Source organism: Babylonia areolata, chromosome 8 (genome assembly GCF_041734735.1).
Source record: "Babylonia areolata isolate BAREFJ2019XMU chromosome 8, ASM4173473v1, whole genome shotgun sequence".
Classification (NCBI taxonomy): Eukaryota; Metazoa; Mollusca; class Gastropoda; order Neogastropoda; family Buccinidae; genus Babylonia; species Babylonia areolata.
In genome coordinates, this window is record NC_134883.1 from 39,229,473 (window position 1) to 39,255,787 (window position 26,315).

Genomic DNA, 26,315 nt, shown 5'->3' on the forward strand with positions numbered 1-26,315 from the left:
TCTTTCATATTCAAACAAGCTGAGACAGTAGTATTTGTTGAAATCTTAAATCTGGTCTTACCTTTTCCATGACTTTACCATCCAGACACTTCAACACAAGCAGAATATCAATGCTGGATGCTTCCCACAGAAAAAGACTTTGAGACAGAGAGAACTTTCGCATTCATTTAATTTTTTGTCTTCAATTTATTCAATAATACAATGAAGGTGTGAACATTTAACTATGCATAAATGTACAAAATGTATGCCTCCTTGCATTTCAACACTCTTAAAATTCAAGAGTGTGAACAATGGAGGAGAGAAGACAGACTGACCGCACAAAAGGCAACAGAGCACTGTTCCATCAAATAATCATCAACAAGGCTGGCAAATAAGTTTCTTCTGTACAAGAACACCAATGATGAATCAAGACAAAATGTTATTAAAACATGTTCGTTCCATCTACTGTCTAAGTCCTGTACCTAATATTCTTTGCAAGTCACAGACTAAATCAACTGACCACACACTGATTCAGCTACACAAGAGACAAACACACTCAGTGATATCAATCATACATTCTCTGCAAAGATATCAACCATACATTATCAGCAAACACTGAAGTACCAGCTGACAGCAAATTTAGTATTACAAATGCATCTATACACAAGTACCACCCTGCTTTGTCAAACTTAAATATTTCTCAACGTTTTCACATTTTGATCTTTATTTGTGAAAAACAGACACATCTACCACACATTATTCATCAACATTTTTGACAAGAGGCTGAGTTTCAGTTTTAAGGAAGCGTCAATGCACACAGACTGATCCATATGAGTTATGCATTCATTAATCTGAGTGCAGGCAAGTGCTCAGTTCATAAAAAATGCACAATTCCCAAAAAATCGCCATTTCTATTTGGTGGCACATTCCGGTCAAGAAATGCTTTGACAAGCTAAGGATGCTTCTTCCTATCTCTGCCTAAAAGGGTGCCTTTCTGTCAAAAAGCCTTGGCAACTGAGAAAAAAAATCAGTGCCAAAGCCTTTATGCACCAGCTAACACTGCATAACAGGCAAGTTCATCTGAGACGGTCTGACCACTATGCTGAAATGAACGTTTTCTGGCATTAAAATTGCACAAAGAAATAAAAAAATAATTTTCATAAATTGAAAGACTCCTTTACATTTATTATTGACTCACTTGTGTAAACAAGTTGAGTCTATATAATAACCTAGTGTTTGGTTGTCTGTGTGTGTGTCTGTATGTATTGTATGTCTGTGTTAACTTTGACATTGTCATTTCATCTTAAAATACTTTGCCAATACAACATTTGGAATAAACATAGTTGGAAAAAAAAACTTCAGTCATACCGATAATAGATCAAGTATAATAGGATTAAACTGTATTTCTGGATCATCAATAGTTTATCTGAATACAAATAAATCACAATTTATGGTTTGGTTTAAGATGGCATGGCCTAGTTTTTCTTGCTCAAAATTAAAAGAAAAGAAATACTAAATCTGGACAGAACACATAGTGACACTAACAACACCACCCATGTTTACTGTATATGGATATTTTATAGTGGATACTGAAGTAACTAAATGAACATGAAAGAGAAATTGTATGGACCGTGTTGTAGTTTCTGTCTGCCTCAGTGTTAACTGATCAGTGTAGTACATTTTCATTTATTTTTCAAGAGTAAAAAAAAAAAAAAGAACACTGGTTATTATTTTCCCCAGCAAATAACAGTGTGCTGTTTCAAATTCTACATAAATTGTAAAATATTTCAAATTTCATGGAGTTGTAAATTTCTTTGTGTCTGCATTAATCATATATGAAGTTTTCTATTTTCCTTCCTTTCTGTTTTTCATTATTTGTTCATTTTTCTGATCAGTTTGAAAACATCTATGCATATTGTATTGTCATCATTACTGTGCTTGTTCACTTCCAAAAAATCCGTATAAACCAACAACTCAGTAGGTTTAATTATGGAACTATATTTTCTTTCTCTGCCTCTCTCTCCCTTGCTCTAGAGAGCGAATCACTGTGTGTGTGTGCCATGTGACTGATAAGAATGCTTGCACATGTTGGATGATTGTATGACTTTGCGAGTGCATAACTAAATGCAAAGAGAAGAAATGCATGTTAATAATAAGTACTATGTTTTGTCTACAGAATACTATTAACATACATTTCATTTCAAGGTGTCTGCAAATAAATATGCCAACACTGAAGTTAAAAAACAAGTTTATTTTTGCTTCCAAAGAAATATATCTAAAAATCTCATGAGACACATGACATAACTGAAATTTACTGTCTGGAGTACTAACAAAAAGAATTAGAGTGGACAAGTCTGTGAAAACATTTCAAACGTTCACTAATAAAACTTCCAAATCATTCCATAAAATGTTCCATTTTTCTTCCACAACCAGCCCACTTTGTTGCACAAACACATCTGTACACTTAGTGACACAAACACATCTGTACACTTAGTGGCACAAACACATCTACTCACTTTACAATTACACTTACTCATTCTGTTGTATGAATTCTCCCACTCTCTTTTCAAACACATCTGCACACTTTGTGGTATAAATACACCTCACTTTGTCACATGAATCTATCCACTCACTTTTGGTCAATGTCAGAGTGTGGATACCGCATAACTGTCATAACAGAGGACACAAAGATGATGGCAGCACACTGGCTGGGATACTCTGCCCAAAGAGAAGTCTAATATGTCTTCATGATCCTTGTCAACACACAAGTTCTAATGATGAAGATGCACCAGCTCATATAACATCAACAAAGATGGTTATATACAAAGAGAGAACTGTCAAAAGCTGAATAACAAAGATGTAGGGCATGGCGGGGGCAGGGGAGGTGGGGGGGGGGGGATTGAGGGAAGGGGAGAAAACAGACTTCCCACCCATCCTCGAACACAAAGACAGTAATTAAAAATAAAAAATAAAAATAAAAAAATGTTTGTTTTTGCAGCAGCAGAAAATAAGCTGCAAGCAGGACAGGGCTCATCCCCCACTTGCACTGAAGAGTCACAGAGTCAGGCACTGATGTCCTTCATTCAGTTTCGTTGTATCTGGCAAACAAGGTTTTCTTCACATTCTCCTTGTAGGTAGCACCCTCTTCCGCCACTATGTCAGCACCCCTGGCTCCCAGACCCGCTGATGCTGCCCGCCGCTGTGTCTGAACACACACACAGATATCTCACCACTTGACAACCAAAAGCTGCCTCTGGAGTAGAAATGAACAATGAAGGCAAAGCTCAATCATTCTCAGTTTTACTACAATCATTCAAAATGTTACTTTACTGCCATCATTCACATATAGAGAGAATAAACATAAGAACTGAAAATCACAGAGATCAATCAGTCTCATTTTACTTCTATTATTCAGATGGTCGTCTTTCACAATGTAATGCATATGGTCAATTCACAATGTAATGTATGTGGTCAATAAATATTAACTGAAAATATGCAGACAGAGCTCTGTCAGTCTCATTTTTTACTACAATCATTCACATTGTCAATTTACTATCATTCACACCGTAATATATACAATCAAGAAATATATGAACTGAAAATATCTAAACAGAGCATGATCAGTTTCTTTTTATTACCATACTTCACATTGTTATGAGCATGGTCTTCATAGGAATTAAAAGCATGCAGCACACTATGTGCAAATCGAATTAACATGCTCTTCCCTGTTTTGGCAATACTTTTTGTTGAGCTGTCTTGTGTGCTGAAAGCATAAACTTTTTTTTTTTTTTTTTTAAATAAATGCCTTTGCAACAGATCCCACAATATTTCTATTTGACATATCAAGTACACATCTCACGACCATGGGCAAAGATCCAGTATGCTGCCTACCTCAACAGGTGCAGTACGACCCTGGTTGCTTTTACCAAGCCCAAGTCCTGCTGTCCAGCCCATCTTCTGCAGCATTTTGTTACCAATGTTTTCCACCCCGATCCCCGCCTTGGTGGGCTGCTCGTAACTGTAAACAACCAGCCAAGCAAGCCATGTGACGACTCTTTCCCCAAGCTCATTCGGACAGAGAAAAGCAAAACACTGCCTGACTGATCAATGTGCACATCATGTTTTCTTTTACACAACAAAGCTAAAGAAGGCATGCTGATACTTGCACACCAACTAATCTTATCACATTAGTCACTTTTATGAAACACAACCAAACCAAGATAAGATCCATGTGGTATCCAACTCTCCTCCTACCCTTGTGCATCAGCACACAGGTCTAGGGAAAATGTGCGAACGCCGAGTATGGATTATGCCTCAGTGAGAAGACAACCCAACACCATCACTGAGAATAATGGCCACACTCTGGTAATGACAGTTTGGGGTGAAAAAAGGACCAGGCTGGGGAGACTCCAGGACAGGTCCTGCTATAGTGGCCATCATACAAGGATTGATAATTCAGGGGAAGGCAAGCCAGAGAGAAGGCTCCTGTTTTGCAATGAAGAGCAGAGCAGTGGTGTGGGCACAAAAAGCTAACACAGGACCGCGTGAGGGTGGACATCTAAAGCCTCATTATGCATCTTGGTGCCTCAGTGAGGTTAATGAAGTCAGACCCACTTCCATGTGGTATATTTCAGGACCATATAAGGACTGGTATTTTGGCAAAACATGCAGCCTGCCAGTAGTGACTTTTGAATCCACAACAGAAATTGAAAAGGAGTGACAACTTCTTTTTTCTTCTTCTGTTTTTCTAAAAATTCTTGAAGAACCCATGGAAACATCAATGTCCACTATGTGAATGATGAGAGTGAAGCTGACAGGAATACAGTGGCAAATTGAGATTTATGAAAACCAGACATGTATGATTTACCCCTGGAGGGAAGATGTGGATATGTTTGTTTATTTTTCTTTGAATTTAATAATTTGAGGAAGGTGCGTATACATTTGTCCTGTTGTTTATCGCTGGGTTGGAGTGAAGAAAGAATGCAAACATTGTGTGAGAGTCTACCTGTTGTGTAAGCTTGCATTAAGTGAATGCAGCAATGTGACAATGGTTTAGCAGCAAGCAAATGTTGCAAATAGTTTCTGCAAATAAATCAGAGACAGGTGTATCTGTTCATATCTTTGCTGGCTTGCCTAAGGTTTCATCACAATGCACTGTCAGCAATCATTGTGCTTCATATGTCCAATAGCATCTCATTTTCTGCCTCACACTAATATGCTAAAAGAGGAACAGTGTGCACATTTCTGGAAGGGGTGAATGAAGTATCCAATTTGCCTTTAAAACTACTTTTCTTTTGTCTTGCCAGCATTATTTTTCACATGCTGTCAGAGAATTCACTGCTGAAGTTTTTAATATTAGATATCAGAAGGTTGCTTGTAAATTAAACATATTACAATGGTGCAAAGTTTAACAACCACCTGCAATGGACCACTTGACACATTAGAATTTGCTAATGCTCAAGATCCATTTCAGCAACCTACCAATTTTAGTACTCAGTAATAAACCACTACTAACACATCCCATGTACACACAACCACGCATACACACAAAAGTACTACAAAATGAATCCACCAATCACAATGTGAAGAAAAGCAGCCATGGTCAGAAGACTTACACCTCTGGTTCATCATTGCCTGCCTGTTTTCGAGGCTCAGGTGGGGCAGGCGTCCCGTATTTCTGTCTTCGTTCTTTCGCTCTGTCTCGATACTGAAAGACAAAAGTCGACTTGTCTCCCAAACAACTCTCTGGCTTTGCACATGAACAGTGAAGTTCACTATATCTGGGAAACTAATGAGGACACCCCCCTCCTCTTCCCCTGTCTACATTAGCAGTTCCAGCATGCTTTACTCTTCCACTGACCATCCCATTCTTTCTTGAGATACAGACAGACAGGAAAAGAGCTAACACTACTATGTGAATAAATGTATTGAAAAAGTAAATCTGGCTCTCTCACACTTTACCTCTTTTTTTTCTACTTTGCCTGCTGACTTGACCTTCAGATTCTCCAAGTTATTCTGGAAACAAAAGAAACATCCTTTAATAAAGAGCAAAACAGAACATTCACACACACAAAAATACTAAAAAGGTCCAGTACTAAGATAATTTGGTTTACACATACACATTCCTCTGTCATGTAAGTTCTTTGAAATCACATTCAGCAAATCTGTACGGTATGCAAATGTTTATGAAAAACAAAGCAAATCATGTCATGTCTTATCAAAATTCGGACTCCTAAAAACACAACAATCAAGCAAGCTTTTCATTCATTCACAAAACTCCAACTTCTACATGCTGCTCATTGCTGACAACACAGTACTACAACTTACTTTGTGCAAATCAGAAAACTGTGTGTGTTTGGTAAGGATCTCGCGCGACTGGAACTGCCGTTTACACAGTAAACATGCCAACTTGGACCAGTCCACCAGTTTGCTTTCATCAACAACACCGTCCTCTTCATCACCAGACTCATCGCTGTCACCACCGTACGATGCCACCAGGCCTGTCTTTGATGCAGGGGCAGCTGACACAGCTGCTGTCTGCACCTCTGGGGCAGGATTCAGTGTCAGCTGCACACAGTGCACATACTTCTTCAAAGTTCTTCAAATCCCACAGCATGATATACTACCAGCTGAACAAATAAAGCTCTTTTTTACTGGTCTTCAAAGCACAGACATAATCTACTTGGATGTGCCTAAAAGGAAATTTTCTATCTAAAATTACGTTTAAATAGCATATTTACCGTGACCCAACTAGTGCAGACTCCAGCAGGGGTCTAACATTCCTGTCCTGTGCAAACTACTATCCGCCTACGCGGAGAAAATGAAACTACGGCCGATAACCTCCCGGAAGTAGGTAACCTCCCCTTTGTCCCGCTGGCTAGCGCCCTCTTTTGATGGCAATATGCCATCACCAGCGCAGCGAGCAGGGAGAGAACAGGAAGCGGGGAGGACAGGAGGGTCTTAAATTTGGGTCACGGTAAGTATGTTATTTAAACATAATTTTAGATAGAAAATTTCCTTTTAATTACACATACTTAACCGTGACCCAACTAGTGCAGAATAGCGCGACAAGGTGGAGGGCTCGCCTGTTCTACTGTCTGTGTGCTGGCATCGTATTAGCCAAATGACTAACTGTCTGTAACTATTATGTGATTTAGGTCCAAATTTTTAACAAGGCAAATCATTGAAATACGATCCATGATATATCCCGGAAAAGGATCTTCCAAAGATGAACAAACAAATACAAATACTGAAAAAATGGGGGTGAGTTTAGATAACGCTACTAAGCTTCTCACTTTAACTTTGCAAAAGTAACTTACAACTTGACTGCGTCGAAAACAAACATGTATAAACGGCAATACACCTCACAGAAAGAAACAAGCGAATATGTCAAAGTTTCACCTCATGCAGAACAAATGTTGGAAAATTACACTTAAATTTTTAAAACTTACCGGTGGAGGTGGCATCAGTTTCATGTCTTCCTTCTGAAATCACACAAAAACATAATTAATTCACTCAATGTGTTGGAAATACTTGAATAACATCCTTTATTTATTGCTTTTAACTTGTTGCTGCATCCTTCATTGTCAAGAGATTTCTATATCAATTGTATGTTTTTATATTCTTAAACTTGAAAACAGAGGCTACTTTACCCTTTGAAATTGTGTACTAAGGGTGTGGGTGGCCAGGCAGAGATATCTCTTGAAAGCATTTTGGATGGATCCCCATTCATTAAGTTTTTTCATAAAGCAAGGCTTATTTGTCACTGAAATCAGTCCTCTGTTAAGATTACAATGACTGCCAGCCAGAAACCTGCTACATTACACCAGCACATCTGCATCTAATTTGTCCTCTGAAGACCTAAATCGAAGCACAGTACAGGCTCAGCTCTTACCGACTTCTGGAGAATGGCAAAACCAGCATCAGCAGCAGCAGACTCCCTACGGCCAGCAGCTGTGGTACTCTTCCTCTGTTCCTCTTTCAGGGCATCCTTCTGGGCATTCATGGCTTTGGCCCACTTCTCCATGTCCTGGGGCATCAATCAAACAGATATATGCCAGCACACACACACACACACACACAGTATCTTCATTCACTAATACTAAAACATGAACATTTCCATTACTTAAATTCTAAACTCTGACAGAGCAAAACGCTGTATACTCCAACTAAAAATTCAGATAAGGGAAAGTGAAAGAAGGGAAGAGGAGGAGAAGGGAAGGAGAGAGAGGGAGGGAGAGAGAAAGAGGGGTGGAGAGGGACAGAGAATGAGAGATAGGTGGAGGTTAGTCTTCCCACAAAACCTGTTAACACTCTCACCTTGGCAATTTTCTTGGCCACTTTTGTTTTTTCTTTTTCCTTCTTTTCCTCTTTGTCAACTTTCTCTGCTGTGATTTGTCCTGCGCCCTCTGTCCCTGGGGTCTGCTGTGCTCCCTCCATGTTCTGTGTGGGTGCTGGCAGGTAGGTGGACTTCTCTGCATCCCAGTACATCCACTGACTGGTCTTAGCATTGTAGTAGTACTGAAACAAAACACAACCCAAACACATCTTTTTTACCTTCACAAGATCCTGCTGAACACAGTGAAGAAATCTTTAACAAAGAAGAGTAGGGGCAATACATAACAGAAAGCAATTGTTCATAATTCAACTCCATGAATGTGACCTGTTTCTGTTTTGTCCACATGCATACTCCCTATTCTGGCCCTTTCTCAAAGATAATACCTTTTTATAAACAAAAAACAAAACAAAACAAAAAACCAACCAATAATACACTGCATTTTGTACAAATAAGTCCTATCAGCTCTGAGACAATGCCATAACTTCAACTATTCAGACACGCTCATCACCTCTGTCCTCCATTATACAGGCAAATGCTAACAGATCAGTGTCTCATGTCTGTCCACCATTACATTTGTCCACCAATGCAAGGGGATGAACATCTCGTGTCTGTACTTCATTACAACACAAAAAGACAATAACTAACAATCTACATACTTTGACAATCTCATGTCTGTACTTCATTACAACACTAAAAGACAACAACTTTGACAAATTACAGACATTACAACACTAACAAACCACATACTTTGACAATCTCAAATGCCAACAGACTATCACTTTCACATAGACAAAGACAAACCTGGGTGTTGGGCTCATAGTAGAGTCCTGTTGATGGATCATAGTAATAACCCGAGGTCTTGTCATACTGGTACGTGCTCACATCCGGTGGTGCTGAAACCACAGACAGACATTTAACTCACTCTGGACAAAGAGCCCCGATCGAGGCCATACTGTTTATAACTATTTCAGGCAAAGGGCCCCAATGAGGGCTTAGATAGTTATGAATTTTTGGAGTGGCACCTAATTTACATAATGACATTATAAGCTAAGAATATCTTAACTGACCTTTCCATTCTCCACTGCAACCAATAAATGCAGAGTGTGTTGCTCTGCTTGCGAGTAGGACAGTTATTTTCACGGTGACTGGTTCATGTGAACAGTGCGTGCCAACAATGGTGTCTGACCCAGTTTCTTCTCAGTCAAAAGGCAGGCAACAGATTTAGACGGAGGGGCCCTATTGTGGCTATATAATGTTCTGAATCTAATCTGTTTCAAACTCTGTGTGCTTTCCTGGATTGGTTTACACGTCATCAGTGTGTGTAAATTTCCAACAAAAAATATAGATCCTTTCATCATCTCACTTTATGATAGCATAAGAAGGGAAAGTTTTAAATTTTGTCCCCAACTAACTCGTTATGTCACTGATCAGTATGGAAGTTTTCAGTTCATAAATTCTAATATTTGGTTTTTGGCGATTTTATTTCTTACCCATGCAAATGGGTCGTCTGTGGGGAAAGTAAGGGGAGCTAACTGGCAGTAGTGAGTTAAGCACTGGTTTGCTGACTGTACATGCATAACAGCTCACATGGCGACACCACCATTTCTCAGATCTTTGATCCAGCTTTGTGATCCACCAGTGTCAGTCATCTTTTCAATAAGTAATCCTAAGTTTAAAAAATAAAAGTGACAATAATCTACTAAGTGCACTGTACTGACTGCATCCTGCAAAGATGCAATGCTTCTGAAGGTTACACAACACATATGCCTTCGATGTCTAAAAAGCCTTTCTTTTGCGGTGCAAATTTAGTCTGAAAATCAACATCTACACGGAGAATAGTTTTCCTTCATTCTCCATACCCTCAAATTTAGTGGGGCTGAGGAAAATGGGTACACCATAAAAAGGGTGAATATCATGCATTTTTTATGCTTACACTGCATGCTGATCACCTGTATTCAATAGCTATGACTGAACATGGATCATAACACACAGTTTGTTTTTTCTGTGTCCAATGTCATACACACAAGTACTTACGATAAACAGGGTACTGACTGGTTTCCTGACTTTCTGTCTGGTTGGGTGCTGCAACCTGCAGAAATGAAATATTCCTCATCTGAATGATGGTGGTCCTTCAAACAACTGGAATATCCTTGTATCAATGACGATGTAAGCCTCCTCTCATAGAGACGCCGAAATGCAATGCGACTGAAAAACTGATGTGTTTTTCTAAACAGCAGAGAAAAGGCCTAAAAATCAACCAGAAGACAACCGAATCCATGAGAATCAAATGAACAGGCCTTGAATCAACTTAAGGAAAAGGAGACATACTCCATGAAATCAATAACCAAAAAAAACAAGACCCAATTAATCTGCAGGGCGATAACATCAATGAAACTGAGCAATCTGTCAACCTGATAGCACAGTCAGGAAATAAAGGGGAACATGATGAAGACCCCAAGTACAGTATCAGTAAGACATGAATTGCATCCAACACAACTCAGCCTACATGGAACTCCACAGCCCTCTCCAACCACAAGACGATAACACATACCTCTCCAACCACATTCTGATATGCAACCCAAGTGTGACATCTGTCTTTTATAGACCAGAGGCCAGGTGATCAACTGCTCACATACAACAGATGTCTTGGACCCATTATGAGCATTAGATGGCCAGAAACAATACCAAACACCAACCTATGAAAAAGATCCAACCAGATTACCATCATCAAGATCAGGTAAAGAAAATGGAAATGCGCTGGCTCCATGCTGCTCAAACATCCTAACATCACCAGATAAGCGCTGCAAAACAAGGGAAAATGAAAGTGGGCAAACCAAGGCAGACAAGAAGATGTATAAAGGATGAGATGGATGCAGCCAAGTAAATATGGACTCAACTAAAGGACAACCCAGAAACCAGTCCATGGAAGCAGTGTTTGAGGCCCTCATTGTTCTCCTCAAGAAGTGACAGGGACAAGTCATTCATCAGAATGCTGCACATTCACATTCATATCTGCATTTACTTCTGATACAATATTTTGATATCCCTCCAAACAAAACGAACAACCAATCCTGGAGCCTGCCTCATCTATCAGGGACCCCTATGCCTCCAAGGATATCAGCAGAACAGAAAAAGTACAGCAAGTGTTGCACACTGGATAGTGAGTCACGACTGCCAAACCACTGCCTAATGTAAACCAGAGGTACAGCCAGCTAAACAGATCCCGCTCAGTGATCACAGCCTGGCTGACAGCCTTCTTCAATCATCACCATGGACAGGGTGCCATCAGCACAGCCAACAGACCAATTCCAAATCACCAAAAGGACTTCCCTCCACACTTATCCCTTCCCGCCTACAAAACCAGCAACAGGAAATACTAATTCTTTCCTCTCCCATTCAGTGAATGTAAAATTTTTCTGACACAGACAGTGTCATTAAATCCCAGATGAAATCTACCAATCCCTCATACAGTCCTAGCCCTCCCTCCCTCCCAGATTAGCCTTCATTTCCCTCCCTCCCATTCCCTCTTAACACCATCCAACTCCTCCCAAACATTTAATGCTATCTTAAGAGCAGCCACAAAATGAGAACTCTATGTTTTACATAAGTTGAAATGTTGATGGAGTAATTAACCTGAATGATGAACTTTCACGACCCTCACTGATGATCTTAAGTTTTTATGTTGATATTAACATGCAAATGAAATAAAGAATCAGATCCAAGATTTTGCAAACTCATGCAATATCATCTTACAATAGTCCTTCCATACTTCATCTTCATTTATCACTTAACCAATCTTAGTTGTTTTTTAAACTGAATTTACTATGTCCTATGTATCCCTTGGTCTGTGTCACTGCTCTCAACAAAAAACATCCACACCATCCAGCCAAGCAGACGCTGCAAGGAAAGGAGTAAAGGGAGTAGAAAAAGACATTCTGTGGACCACTATATAAATATACTTACAGCTGCCTTGGCGGCCTGAGCTTGCATAATTGCTGTCTGTGCTACTGCTGCAGCTGCATTTGTTGAGTTGCCTGAAACATGTATGTTGCCTTCAATGACTATGTGTGTGCTCCTAACTTCGCCACATCTACAGAACCATTTATTGGGAGTGTGAATGATACAATGTGCACTTAATCTCCAATTTTTACCAAATCTGACATAGATAATCATCTGTGAGTTTTTGACACACCTTTCATACCTTCTTTCTTTGGTAAATGTAATGTTTAAGATCAATCATACATATACCAACCACTAAAGTGACAAAGACAATTTTCTTGTTTTGAGCTGGTCAATAAGGATATACGATTTTTTTTCTTTTTTTAAAATACAAATGCAGAGAGCCAAAACCCTGCCAACTGTATGAAGGAACAATCAGGAAATTTGGTTTGAACATTTTGAGTTGAGAAGGAACACTTAGACTCCAAGCCACATCAGCAAACATACATTTCATCTGCAAGGCATACACATACTCGTCATCCATAGGTCTAAAGCGTCTGGGCAATGCGACGACAGGAAAACATGTGACCATTCAAAAATGAACTCGTCGGAACAATTTTGACGTTGGCATAACAAATTGTGATTGAGCGTAACAAAATATGGTGAAATTTTAACAGCTGGCATCTCTGCAAATGTTATGTCTGTCCAAGAAAATCAAGCTGGCTTATCATGTACCCCAGAGAATGGAGTGAGTTTACAAGCTGTTATTTATACTTCAACAAGGATGACAGCAGTTCTGCTGGCAACAATTAAAACAATCCAGTCTCTGTGCTCCTGCATTTCTTCTTCCAGGAATCCATTTTGAATTTCTCTGTTAGGTTATATCATTAACATGGCATCTTTTCGTCTGCACCCAAATGTCAGAAAATTTAATGGGTTTTTTTTTTTCCTAAGCCCTAGATGAAATAGCTGCTCTAACTCATTATTTCCTTTGTCATCTATGGGAATAGCTTATGCAAATCTTCATCTGAACAGGCTAATAGGATCTTTTAAAAATTATACCACCATTTATACATTTCCAAGAGAAAATTATTCTAAAACAGTACATAAAAACAGGCTCACTGGTCCCTCATCGGTACTGAGTAACCTGACCAAAAAGGAAGACATGAACTTTGTCCTCTTCCCACAATGACCTCTTCATACTGACCTGGTGCTGTGGTGGTAGTGGTGGTGGTAGTGGTGGCTGCTGTCGTCTGCTGGGAACCATAGTAGTAATTGTAGTACTGACTGTTGGCATCCTGACCTTGTTGTCCATAGTAATTATTGTAATTCAGATAGTACTGGTTCTGAGCCAGTTTCTGCAAAAACAAACCCAAGTCTTTCCAGTTTCCAACTAATGCAGAACAACTCAAGAAACAGAATTTATAGAAACAGAGACAGACAACAGAAACAGAGACAGACAGAATCCAAATGTTAATTGTTCATAAACAAGGAAAATGTCTTACCCCTGCATCAAGAATATCTAATGTTCTTATGTTCATATCTGAATCAAGTGTTAAGACACTGTTTCTGTCTTCCGACACAAAACCTATGTACCCCAAAATTTTCCAAAAACCATACCAGGACTATCTATACAAGACAAAAAAAACCGCAGTGTCCAAAAACCCTACATAACACTTACATAACAATAAAAACATGCCTATAAGTCCATACCAAACCTCACACAACAACTCACGAGAAACAAATTAAATTCAACAGGCAAAACATTTCTAATTGCACCACTTGAGTCACTGTGACAAATAAATCAGGCTAACCAATTTTACCTCCCATTTAAATAAACTGAAGGTAAAAGAGTTGGAAATCAATAAAAAAAATAAAAAAAATTCACAATGCCATTTCATACGAAACAGATCATATTGGCAAATAATACTACAGGATGCCTTTACCCTCCACCTAACCCCATGCCTCCCTTCCCTCCCACCCAACAAATGCCCACCAGGGAGTTCTGTGGGCATGGCTGGCTCATGAATATTGCAGTGCGCAGTTAAAATGCAGGTGAATGGATCAGAACGGACAGGACAGAAGGAAAATTAAAACAAGAGACAAATCCTTCAAAACTCACTAGTGCTTCACGCTTCATCCAGTAAAGGAATCATGAGAAAAAAGTAATGAGATTTAAAAAATCAGCGAAAAGTGCTCTGTATTAAATATAATATATAAAATATGCTTGGGAGAAAAAAAGAAAAGAAAAAAATGAGAAGCGAGTGGGATCGAACCATGCATATTCAGTTCCGAGGCAAGCAGACTAATCCCCACAGCTGCAGCACATCTGATGTCATTTGACTAAATTTAATACTTAAAGCAACGTTGACATTTTCTTCTTCATGCAATAAATAGATGTGATTGTAGTGGACGTAAAAACACCGTTCAAATCATGTTTTTTGTGGGTTTCATCATATCTGGATTATTCTTTTATTTTGGAGGTAAAGGAGACGTTGCCATCGCTTCAAGCATGCCACAAGACATGGTAGATCTCTAGATCTGCACAAACCAGTCCACAACAGGCTCAGTGAAAGAACAAATCGATTCAATTTTTCTTTAATTCAGTGTCTTTTGAATATTTATATGTAGTAAATATGTCAATGGTGTACTTAGTATCAATGTATGTGTTATGTCCAGATTTTGTATTTCTTTCCTTTTAATTGTGAACAAGAAACAGAGGTCATGTCGTCTTCAAACACAACCTACCTTATAGTAACTCAGTAGGAAGCGGTTTTTAGAATTTTTGGATTTCGGAACAAACTTCAACGAAATAAACTGTTAATGATTCGGAAATACGGATTAATTCGGGAGACTTACAACCTATTAGTATGACTGTGAAGATTTTTTTTTTTCATACTAAGTTTAAGTTAAATTTGGTATTGGCAGACGAAGTATTTCCAGAGAAAATGGCAATATTAAAGTTTACCACGGACAGACACACACACAAACAACCGAACACCAGGTTAAAACAGAAACTCAGTTTACAGAAGTGAGTCAAATAAGGGGGGAGAGACACAAAATGAAAAGAGCTATAGAAATGTGTGAATATTCAGCACCGATTTTCCAAAAGCATCTTCTATCTTTTATCAAAATCAACTATGCACTCAATCCAATTATTTTGACGGGTGCAATAACCAAGTGGTTAATGCGTTGGACTTTCAATCTGAGGGTCCCAGGTTCAAGTCTCAGTGACAGCACCTGGTGGGTAAAGGGTGGAGATTTTTCCGATCTCCCAGGTCAATATATGTGCAGACCTGCTAGTGCCTGAACCCCCTTCATGTGTATACACAAGCAGAAAATCAAATATGCATGTTAAAAATCCTGTAATCCATGTCAGCATTCAGTGGGTTATGGAAACATGAACATGCCAAGCATGCACACCCCTAAATGTGAAGTATGGCTACCTACATGTCAGAGTAAAAACAGTCATACACTTAAAAGCCCACTTGTGTACATACAAGTGAATGTGGAGTTGCAGCCCACAAACGCAAAAGAAGAAGAATGATTCCAAAACTCCTACTCATAAGTGTTTACAACATTCATCCAGGTACCATAAAAATCAAATTGCACATACCTGTTGTGCCTTCATAATTATATCAAGCCTGAAACAAAGGATGTAGACCAGTAATGCATGTGCAGTTTCCAAAAATGCCATTCATGCATGACAGACAAAAAATATGTGCACTTAATTTATTCACTGAAGAAAAGAAGACTATGTCTGTGCCAGTGAGTGAGTGCGTGTGTGTGTGTGTGTGTGCGCGCGCGCGCGCGCACGCGCATGTGCATGTGCATGTCTGTGTGTGTGCGCATGCATGTGTGTGTACATGTGTGTAAGACAGAGAGTGCGTGTTTGTGTGCATGTATGTGTGTATTTGTTTTCAATTCAACTCCACAAAGACCAGAGCGAGAGTGAAATATACCTGGCAATCTAAATTAGATGCCGAGGTCGCAAGTGCATTTGAAGAAAACCATGTTTCATGCATGTAATGGGGAAATGAATGTTCAGATCCAGATCTAAATGTGCGTGCGTGCGTGCGTGCATGCCTGTCTGCGTACGTGTGCGTATGATCAAAAACGGCGATCGTGAAATGTACCAACATCCAAATGACAGGCCACATGAGCGTTTGGTAAAGTGGGTAAAGTGGATCGATGCATCTCCAAGTAAGTGAGCTGCACCAACAGCTGACATAATCTCAGTAATACGGGATGGTGTGGTGGTGGTGGGGGTGGGGGAAGGGGGGGGGAGTGTTAACGCCAAATGCTATGAAAGTTCATTGTCAGTGACGAACTCTTCAAATGTGTGCGGCGCTTCTCAGCATTTGCTCTGTGTGTGTGGGGGGGGCGGGGGGGGGGGGGGTTAAAGTTTCGCGGTTGGCAAAATCATAGCTTTTGTAGTCTGGGGGCTTGCACTGTAGAAACTTCGGACAAACCAAAAACAGTCTTAATGTCTGTGTTTCATGCCCTGCTCTCATGGTGACCTCAGTTTTGATGCCCCTCCACTTCCGTGCTTGGGGTGAGTCCTGTCAATGTCTTCAGTGTCGGCAGATTCATGGGGGGCTGTTGTTTGAGAGACATGGTGGCGGTCTCCACTCTGGAAGGGACGCTCACTCAGTCTGGCTCCGCGACTAAGCCATTATTGTCGTTAGTAGGGGGCTTAGTAGGTGGTGTCCTAAGTACATTAAATCAGAACAGGCACCACTGAACACCACCAAAGTGACTCAGCAGCAGTGCAAGGTCTCCTCTGGTGTGTGCCTCCTGATGACCTGACATCGATGGTTCCCTGTGGACTGCCGACGCTAGAACTATGACGGACGAACCCGGGTGTGGCCGTGAATGGGGGTATCTAAATGAGCGGCGTGGGAGTAATGCCACTGAAATGGTGCAGATGATGGGGCAGCAAAAAAATATAAAATTAAAAAAATTTTAAAAACTTCGGACGAACCGTAGTACTAGGCAGGTCTGAGATAAGCAAAACAGTGTCATAATCTTGACTGTGTGAAAACTGAGAAAACCAAGAAGTGCAGTACTTACGATGTGTTGTAGGTGTTCTTGGCATAGCTGACCATCACCTGCTTGCCATCCACAGCCAGAGGGGGGTTGATAGCCTGAAGAAAGTCATGCAACTGTTTGGCTGAGGCCACCGAGTTCAGCTCCAGGAAAGCAAAGCAGAGTGAGGTGCCCATGTCGTCGCGAATCACTTGCGTGTTCTTGATGGCCATGGAGGTCAAGGCAGCGATGGCTTGGAGAACTCCCTGCTCTGTCGTCAGGGCGTCAAGGTCACGGAACAGCAGAGCTGTACACCAGCACGCAAACCTTCTGTCAGTATCTCAGTATGTATGTAGGATTTGTATGAATTCTTAACACATTTCCTACCGCAAATGAGAGTTTCTCGTTTTCACTGTGACGTCACAGCAGACCGCAAACGAGAGACTCTCGTTCCTGAACAGTACTTTCGTTTTTGCACTTCTCCTGTGTGAATAACCTGCCCTGGCTCGTTGCGAGGGGATTCCCCTTCAAGGGACATTACTCTAGTATGCACAAACGTCGGTAGAACATTTTCGAGTGCATTGAAAAATGTCGAAGCGACGATCTTTTGCCCCCAAAGTTTGCGAGAACGAACTTGTTCTTGATTCAGACAGTGAATCGGAAGAAGAACTGTCTGATGATAGTTCAGGCGAGTTTCAGCCCAGCGATTCATCAGAAAATGACAGTGAAGTGAGCGAAGAACATACTGAGCCGATCACTGATCCACAACCGTCAACATCGCGATCGACTGCGAGTGTTAGTGGAACAAGTCGGAGGGGGCGTGGTGCTAGAGGTCGACCAAGAACGACCAGAGGAGGTGCACGTCAGCGAGAAAAGGAGCAGACGAACCTTCTATGGACAGAAGAAGGGACTGATGACCAACTTCATACGCCACAGTTCACAGGTTAGCCTAAGCTTGTGTATGAGTGAGTGTGTGCTTGTGTGAGTGTTGGTGTTAGAGGTGGGTGTGTCAGTTGAAAATGGTTTTACTGTACCCAGATTGTTACCTACAATAATCCATTTTTTACAGCAGATCTGTTCTGTCAGCAGTAAGATCAGATTGTGTTGGAGTTCAGATGTGGTGTGAACAAATTATGATAACATAAAGGTAAATTATATGATGTGTGTAAAAAATATAAAAAATAAAAAAAATTTTAATATAAAAAAAATTTAAAAAAAGATTCCAGTCTCACGTTTTGTTTTTTTCCAGAATAAAAAATTATGTTTATGTGTGTGTTACAGGGAATCCTGATATCATGGTAGATATCAGTCCTGATGCCTCTCCTTGGGATTACTTCAACTTTGTTGATGATGACCTGCTGAAGGAGATGGTGGTGCAGACAAACCTCTATGCAACCCAGTACAAGGCAGCTCTTGGACAAGCTATCAAGCCCCACAACCTCTTGGCAGACTGGCAAGAAATCAGCACCCAGGACATGAAAATATTCCTGGGACTGTTATTTTTGATGGGGATTGTGGACAAACCAGACATCAAGTCATACTGGAGCACAAACCCCCTTCTTGAAACGCCAATTTTTGGGAAAAGTATGAGTAGGAATCGATTTGAGGCAATCCTCATGGCTTTTCACCTGAATGACAACTCAAAAAACTTACCTCGTGAGGATCCTGCCCATGACAAGCTATACAAAATTAGACCACTGATCCAGAAACTGCAGGACAGGTTTGGAGCCATCTACAGTCCGTAACAAAATTTAGCCATTGACGAGTCAATGATGCCATGGCACGGACGTGTTGGATTTCGGCAGTTTATTCCCAGCAAACCCATAAGATATGGGATAAAAATGTACATGTGCTACGAGAGTCAGTCCTCCTATGTCTGCAGAATGGAAATCTATTCTGGGAGAAAGGGGGAGCAAAGAGAGAAGGACCTTGGCCCCAATGTCGTCAAAAGACTGGCAGAGGATTTTCATGGGAAGGGCCACACAATTTATACTGACATTTTTTTTTCTTCTGTAGATTTGTTCACAGAACTGAGGCAGAAGGGGACAACCCTCACAGGAACAATACGCAAAGACAGGAGAGGTTTGCCAACACAGCTGGCTGAAAAAAACCTGCTGAAGGGTCAAGCTGCTGAAATGAAGCGCGACATCACACCAAATGAACAGGACCCAAGAGACACAAGTGCTGCCCTACATGTTGTTAGATACCATGACAAGAAGATGGTAACACTCCTTAGTACATGCAGCACAGGCTGTCTTATAGACAGTGGCAAGAAGACCAAGGCCACAAACCAGCCCATCATGATACCAGGAGTAGTGCACATGTACAACAACAACATGAATGGTGTTGATCAGTTTGATCAACACATTCAGTACTACTCCTTCAACAGGAAGACCTGGAAATGGTGGAAGAGAGCCTGTTTCCATCTGCTTCATCTGGCAAAAGTACAGTCTTATCTCATATACAAAATGAATAACCCAGGAAAAAAAACAAGTCAGCTGCAGTTCACAAATGATCTGATCCAGGACATGCTGGCTGACACACCACCACCAAAAGCCTTCAAGCGCCGGCCTTCTGACCCTCCAGCAAGACTGAAGGAGAAGCACTTCCTGACCAAAGTGCCTGCAACAGCCACCAAGCAGTACCCATCAAGGGTGTGTGTTGTGTGTTCTGCCAGAAAAGATAGTGGGAAGGCGAGGAAGGAGTCCAGGAACGAGTGTCGCGAGTGCAACAAGGGACTCTGCATGGGGGAGTGTTTTGAGCGCTACCACACCAATGCGGCCTACAAAAAACCCAGAGTGGATGAGGGAGGTGACCAGTAGTTCAAGAAAGCTGTTGACAGTTGTATATATTTTTTTTCTTTCTTTCTTTCTTTTTTTGTGTGTGTGTGTGTGTGTGTGAACATTCTTCTTGCTAAGTGGATTTTTACTCCAGTCGGAGAAAACTGTGACTTTGACCTCAGCTGGAAAACAACAAGTTCAGAAAAAAACAGTGTGTATTTTGAGTGGTATTCTTTTGCAAATGCTTTACACTTCTTGTGACACTTATATTCTTGGATTACCATGGATTTCAACAACAAAAAACCAGTCAGTGGCTATGTTTGTATTGTGCGTCACCCATTTCAGTTTTTTTTAACTAATTAAAATAACAATAATTGCAGAAGTTTTTATTTTTGTGTCATGTTTTATGTTGTAACATATAGAACAAACACACAGCCACACACATGCAAAATTTCAAAGCAAACAAGCTCATAGTTTTTTTTTACCAACTTTTTTTTATTACGTAACCCAACTTTTCATGATTAAAACTGAAAACTACTTGGGCCGGGAGTGTTAATTTGTGCTAAATTACTTGGTATGAATAGTGTTAATCACAAAATAAAATTTCATAATTTCTATAAATCTTTGAAAACACCCATGGCCAAAAACTCATTTGTATTCTTTGGGTAACCTGTCTGCTGAACCTTTATAATACTTGCTTTATATATATATATATAATCACATCATGTCAAAAATAACAAGCCCACTAGCTGTTCTTTTGTACCATATCTTTCCTAAAAATAACAAGCCCACAAGTTGTTCTTTTGTGCCATATCTTTCTTAGCAATTTAGTACAGGTGGAATAAAAATGTCAAAATATATACACAAAAGGCACACAAGAAAATGGCAAAAACATCCAATGAGCACATTCTCAATTTTTTTGGTGAAAAACCAATTAAAAACAGCTAAAGGTCACCACCAGGCACAAACTCTCCCCCTCCCCCATCAAAAAAAAAAAAAAAAAAAAATAATAAGTTTTGCTTTTTTGTTGTTGACAGAACTGGACAGCAGAAAGGAGATGACAATGGGGAAAAAAACCCATCAATTACAATTCAACATACAGACATCACAATTCAATTAGAAGGCAGAAAACAGCCACATAACTCTAACAAACTCAGGTATTTGTGAAAGGCATACAACCACTTTTTTCTAACCCAAAAGTTCCAATACATTTTTCTATCATTACTTAAGAACTTTACCTTACAATAAGCCAAAGAGATTGTAGTCTACTAGTAAGGATAAAAAGTAGTAAACGTATGACCTCAAAAGCTGGTGTGTTACCACATCCCACTACCCTGACCACTCGCTTCACAACAATGAAATAACTTACTGTTACAAGGATTCTTGCCCACATGCGTTGCTGGGTCCAGTTCTGTCACTCCACACAGCGGATCTGCACAAAAGAATGTGTTTAAATGCTTGTGCAGGGCACTTCTTTTCAGCAAATACCTTTTCTTTTATTTTTGTTAGATTTTTTAAAGAAAACTTCTCAATGAAATTTTCTGGAGCCATAATACACACAGATAACTAACTTATGAATTCTGCATACACGTACATTCCAAAACCCACATAATCATATGAACACTTACGTAATTACTCTAGTTCATTAAATCTGACCGAGATGGAAGCAAATGCACAGAATTAGCATCCACAAAATAACAAAAAATAACAAAAAAAAAACCTCCTTCCTCCCTCCCCTCATCAACCACCTTCTACTGCATCAATGATTTTTTTTTTTTTTGGGGGGGGGGGGGGGACCAAAAAAAGCAAAAAGCATAAATTTGTAACAAACTCTTCCTGAATCACTTCTCTATCTTACCTTCAGCAAATCGGCGATTTATATTACACTTGTAACAGAAGTCACGCCTTTTGAAATTGTGAGCTCCACACTGAAACAAAACCATATTTCATGGACTACGAACAATAAAATTAACAAATGCCACACATAATAAAAGCAAACATTTGTATCAATGTGTAATGCAATGACCAGCACTATACTGCTATAAAATCAGATATGCTATAAAATCAGTTAATGTTTTGTCAGTGTGATTTTCCAGCCAAGTATTAATAAAACAAAATGTGTACAGTTTTAAACATCTTGCATTTACTCCAACCAATGACAAACAGTTTCTCTGTGAAATGTCTGAATGCAAGATGCAAACCATATAACTAATTGTAAGATCAACTGAGCAATTCATTTTTATGATAAAATCATCAGATGCTCCAAGGCTTAAATTAAGTCATAAAGGAAATGCTGAAATCAAATGTGGTACACCTAATATACCTAAATGCGTTAATACTATAACACCATTTCCTTTCTCTATTCTTTTTTTCTAATGAAGCCTTCCAACAGAGCTCCATAATTCTTATTGTTACAAAGTTGGTAATTCATTTAATATTGATTTTTTCGATGAAACTCCACAATCCACCTTTTATTTCAAAATACAAATTGTTATTCTGAGAGATGATTAGGTGTAGCTTAAGACTGATCAAATGCTCTGGAAAGAATCCAACAAACATCAGTGATTCTATCTGGTGAATTTCAAACCTGTAATAAAACTCCCAAACATCAGTCAGAACCACCTCAGTCATTTGCCACCCCAATTTTTTTTTCAACAAAGCATATTTTCCCACCCAATGAACTTTGCCATTTGCACATCAGCTCAGTATTGGTTGGAACCACTTCTTTATTCTTTTTTTTTTTTTTTTTTTTTACTCATTCATTAGTGGTCAGTATTAAAAAAACATAGAACAGAACACAATACCTTGCACATCCAATCCATCTTGTTAGCCTGATCGCGGGAGTCTCTGTTGACACGTGGGGCACTATAGTACATACTGAGGCGTTGTCCGGACACGACAATCTGGCCCTGTGGAAAGAGAGGCCTCAGTTAGACACCACACTTGTATATGGCAGGTGCCCAACCTGCCTGACTAGCTCTGCCAACCCAGTGAGAGTGCCCAAGCCTGCCTGCCTGCCCAATGCCATGCCTTGCGCCAGAGACAAACTGATGGGTCGTTTTGTTTGGTTTGGTCAGAACACAACAGCTTCCGTGTGAGGGGACACACATCAGAAGAGGGGCCATTCCGCTGTGTGCTCTACACTCTCCCCTCTGAGGGTTGGCTTGTCCGCCGGATCTTCTCTTCCTGTTCTCATGTCTCATATTTTTACTGCTGCTTTTGTGCTTAACAGGAGACTGCACCTAACCATGACACAACACACTTATGTCTCTTCTCCCTCCCTCTAATTCTTTGTCAGTCTCAAAGCAGTGTCTGTGTGGGGCTTTCAGAGAATCACAGGCGTACCTTTACCTTAAATGAAGACAAGCATGCACTTTCAAATAAAAAGTTTTGAACGTGACAACCTCATACATATTGAAATCAAAAGATTTTAATAATGAGCAAAGCTGGTGCACTGAATAATGTATTCCTCAAAATGCATCTTCAAAACAATCAAAATCTGAACATCTGACAGATGCAGTCCAGCAAAAAATCCATGTAAAATGCTTGACAATGTAACAGCGAGCTTGACTGAGAAACTTATGAAATTGCAGTATTTCACATTTCAATAAACTAAATAAAGAGCATGATGTCATCATACTCCAGGCAGAATTTCAGAAGTCATCTGTGCTTTTTCATGCATTGTCATGTTGTTCTGGACACTAAAATGAATTCTGATGTTTATCCAGCTGTATATTTGCAAATATTTCAGGTGTGATAACACAAAGACATGTGGTTCCACAATTCATATCTTTAAACTGGAACAGTAGAATCCTCCTCCTTCCTATTCAAGCCACTGCTGCTATTGTTTACTAAAAACATACATTCTGCCAACAAAGATCTATCTCAACTTTTGACAGGAATGTAAACAAAATCACAAAACGATTCCTTTGTGACCTATTGTGTGCTAATGAAACAGAAACAGTTTAAATGTCCCTCTCTTTCTACTCAGACAAGGAAGCAGTTGTAGGATGAAATCGTTATAACAAAATTACTACTCAGAACGTTGCTTTTCTCTAGTTCCCCTTAAATGTGTTATACAGGTGTGTCCTTCAAACATAAAACAAGATGAGAAATTATACAACTGTTGTTGCCCTCAATGAACAATTTAAATTTACAAATATACAAACAAAAATGTGTGGAGGGTCTCAGAAAAAAGAGTGTGATCTAGCATTTTATAATTGTGACAAAAATTAGTCAAATCTTTCTCAAGACAAAAGAACCTGGTCACAGTAATATGATCTCTAAGGCTTAAAATAATGGGTGCAATAGTTAAATGGTTAGCATGTGGTTCCTGGGTTCAATCCCAGGATCAGGTTTGTGGCTTTTGGGTGGATATCATTTTTCCCCATTTCCCAAGACAATGTTTGTGGTGACCTGCTTGTGCCTTCATACCCTTCATGTGTACACACATGTAGATCAAATATACACATTAAAGATTCTGTCATCCATGTCAGCGAGAGACATTTGGTGAATTATGGAAACATCAGCGTACCCAGCACACACCCCCCAAAAATGATTGCTGCTAAAACAGCAGGGTAAATGGTCAGACACATTAGAGCCAACTGACAGATGAAACAATGTGGGATCTGCAGCCCATGAAGATAACGAATATGCTGTTTAACAATTTTGGCACACACTACCAGGTTTCAATCATCTTGCCTCAAAGACTGATTCATATGAAATATAAACCAAAGGTCATAAAAGGGAGGAGGAACAAAATAAATTGGAAGGGTGTGTACTGGCTGAAGAGTGAATGAGAGAGGGAGAGAGAGAGAGGGGGGGAGAGACAGGAATGAATAAGGTTTGGGAATTCAATATGCTGAAGTGCTTTGAACAATCCACCTCTGGACTTTTCTGGGTCCTGAAGCCATTGAAAAAAAACTGTGCAGATTGTTAGAAATCTAAAGTTTCACAGCAGTGTTGCTTCTAGGATTTTTTTTCTGAAAAAAACAACAACACATAAATAATATCAAAATTTTAAAAACCATGAAAGAAAGCAAAAAAAACAAAAGGGTTGCAACCTGCCTAAACATTCAGTTTTATGTTCATTTTGAAAACAAATACTGAAATAATCAAACACTTGTTGTCTGATTTTAAACCTACTCATGATTCAAAGAGTTTAGATGTCCGTATGTTGGAGGGGGTGTGATGACTGTATGGTGAAACCAAGATATCAAACCATTTTTCATGAACAAAACAATCATTGCCCAATTTTGACCTTTCTTATCAGTTCAAGAGTATGTGTATGTATATGGGATGGAGTATGATCACTACATGCTGAAACTATGATACCATACCATTTTTCATCAGTTACAGTTTTTATAGAACCAAAACACTGAAATTCAGTTTGAAAGTTACCAATCAGATCAATATGTTACGGTATTTTTCTACCTGTTACAGGCAGTTATTTTTCTGTCACTTGTTATAACTTGAAGCAAAAGAAGATGAGAATAAAGAGAACTGCATAATGTCTATAAAATATTCAACAAATATTCTCTTTGCATAACATACATTGTATTTGTACTGTTGCTCATGCTAATTCAAATATTTCAAAGACATTTATATGTATATCTATGTAACATGTATATTATCCCATTCAGATTTTTTTTACTTTTTGCTTTCAAAACTTTTATACTACACAAGACTGAAGAATACAAAAACAAAAGGAAATAAAATAGAAACAGAAGTAATATTTTGATCAGCAGAACGCAAGAGAGAGTGGGGGTGGAGAAGGAATTGAAGACAAGGTGACCTGTAGATGCAGTTGTGCTTTTGAAAAACCACCACCTGCAAGTAAAATGCAAGCACTCTTTTTCAGGTTTGGTTGTTGCAGTCTATTTTGCAGGTTGCGTCAAAATGTTGACCAAGCACTTCAATATAAATGAATGTAATTGATGTAAGATCCATGTCAATGTGCAATACAGAAAATGTCCTCAGTCTCATAGCCTAGAAGCAACACTGACAAATATATTGAAACAATTTGTTTCATTCATTTTTCTGATTTTCAGAACTATGACTGAAACACGAGAAACTCCATAACTAGCTTCTTCCAAAATGTGGATAACAACACACTGTGTGTAAAATGGTAAAATGAAGGACCTACAAAAGATGAGTGGCGAAGTAAGGGCTTTTGGGGTTTGAGTTGTTTTTTTCCTTTGAATTTTAAAAAACAAAACAAAAAAAGTATACTTGTTTACATTTATAAATTC

At 39.4% G+C, this 26,315-nt stretch overlaps 1 protein-coding gene across 2 annotated transcripts; it reads right to left on the reverse strand.

Moving 5' to 3' along the window:
* Positions 1–151: 151 nt before the first annotated feature.
* LOC143284789 (RNA-binding protein 5-like) lies at positions 152–26,256 on the reverse strand. 2 transcript variants are annotated; one of them, XM_076591810.1, is made up of 17 exons: positions 22,869–26,256; positions 21,923–21,992; positions 21,434–21,496; positions 17,330–17,591; positions 15,873–15,900; positions 13,464–13,614; positions 12,281–12,351; positions 10,352–10,406; positions 9,119–9,210; positions 8,299–8,499; positions 7,874–8,008; positions 7,431–7,463; positions 6,307–6,546; positions 5,941–5,994; positions 5,595–5,686; positions 3,871–3,997; positions 152–3,184 (listed from the first exon to the last, which is right to left on the reverse strand). In XM_076591810.1, exons 1-17 carry the CDS (start codon positions 22,938–22,940, stop codon positions 3,059–3,061), a joined length of 1,872 nt encoding a protein of 623 aa, XP_076447925.1. In that variant the 5' UTR covers positions 22,941–26,256; the 3' UTR covers positions 152–3,058. The 2 variants fall into 2 exon arrangements, 1 of the variants encoding a protein (XP_076447925.1); XR_013055612.1 differs by lacking the exon at positions 5,595–5,686 and having other exon boundaries at positions 3,047–3,184.
* Between the last annotated feature and the right edge of the window lie 59 nt (positions 26,257–26,315).

Coding starts and splice junctions, on each gene's coding strand:
- LOC143284789 (XM_076591810.1), bottom strand. CDS start 22,940: ATGTACTATAGTGCCCCACGTGTCAACAGAGACTCCCGCGATCAGGCT. Junction 6,547..7,430: donor AACTGATGCCACCTCCACCG/GTAAGTTTTAAA, acceptor CACTGTGTGCAG/CTGACACTGAATCCTGCCCC. Junction 3,998..5,594: donor GGCAATGATGAACCAGAGGT/GTAAGTCTTCTG, acceptor GGTTGTTTACAG/TTACGAGCAGCCCACCAAGG.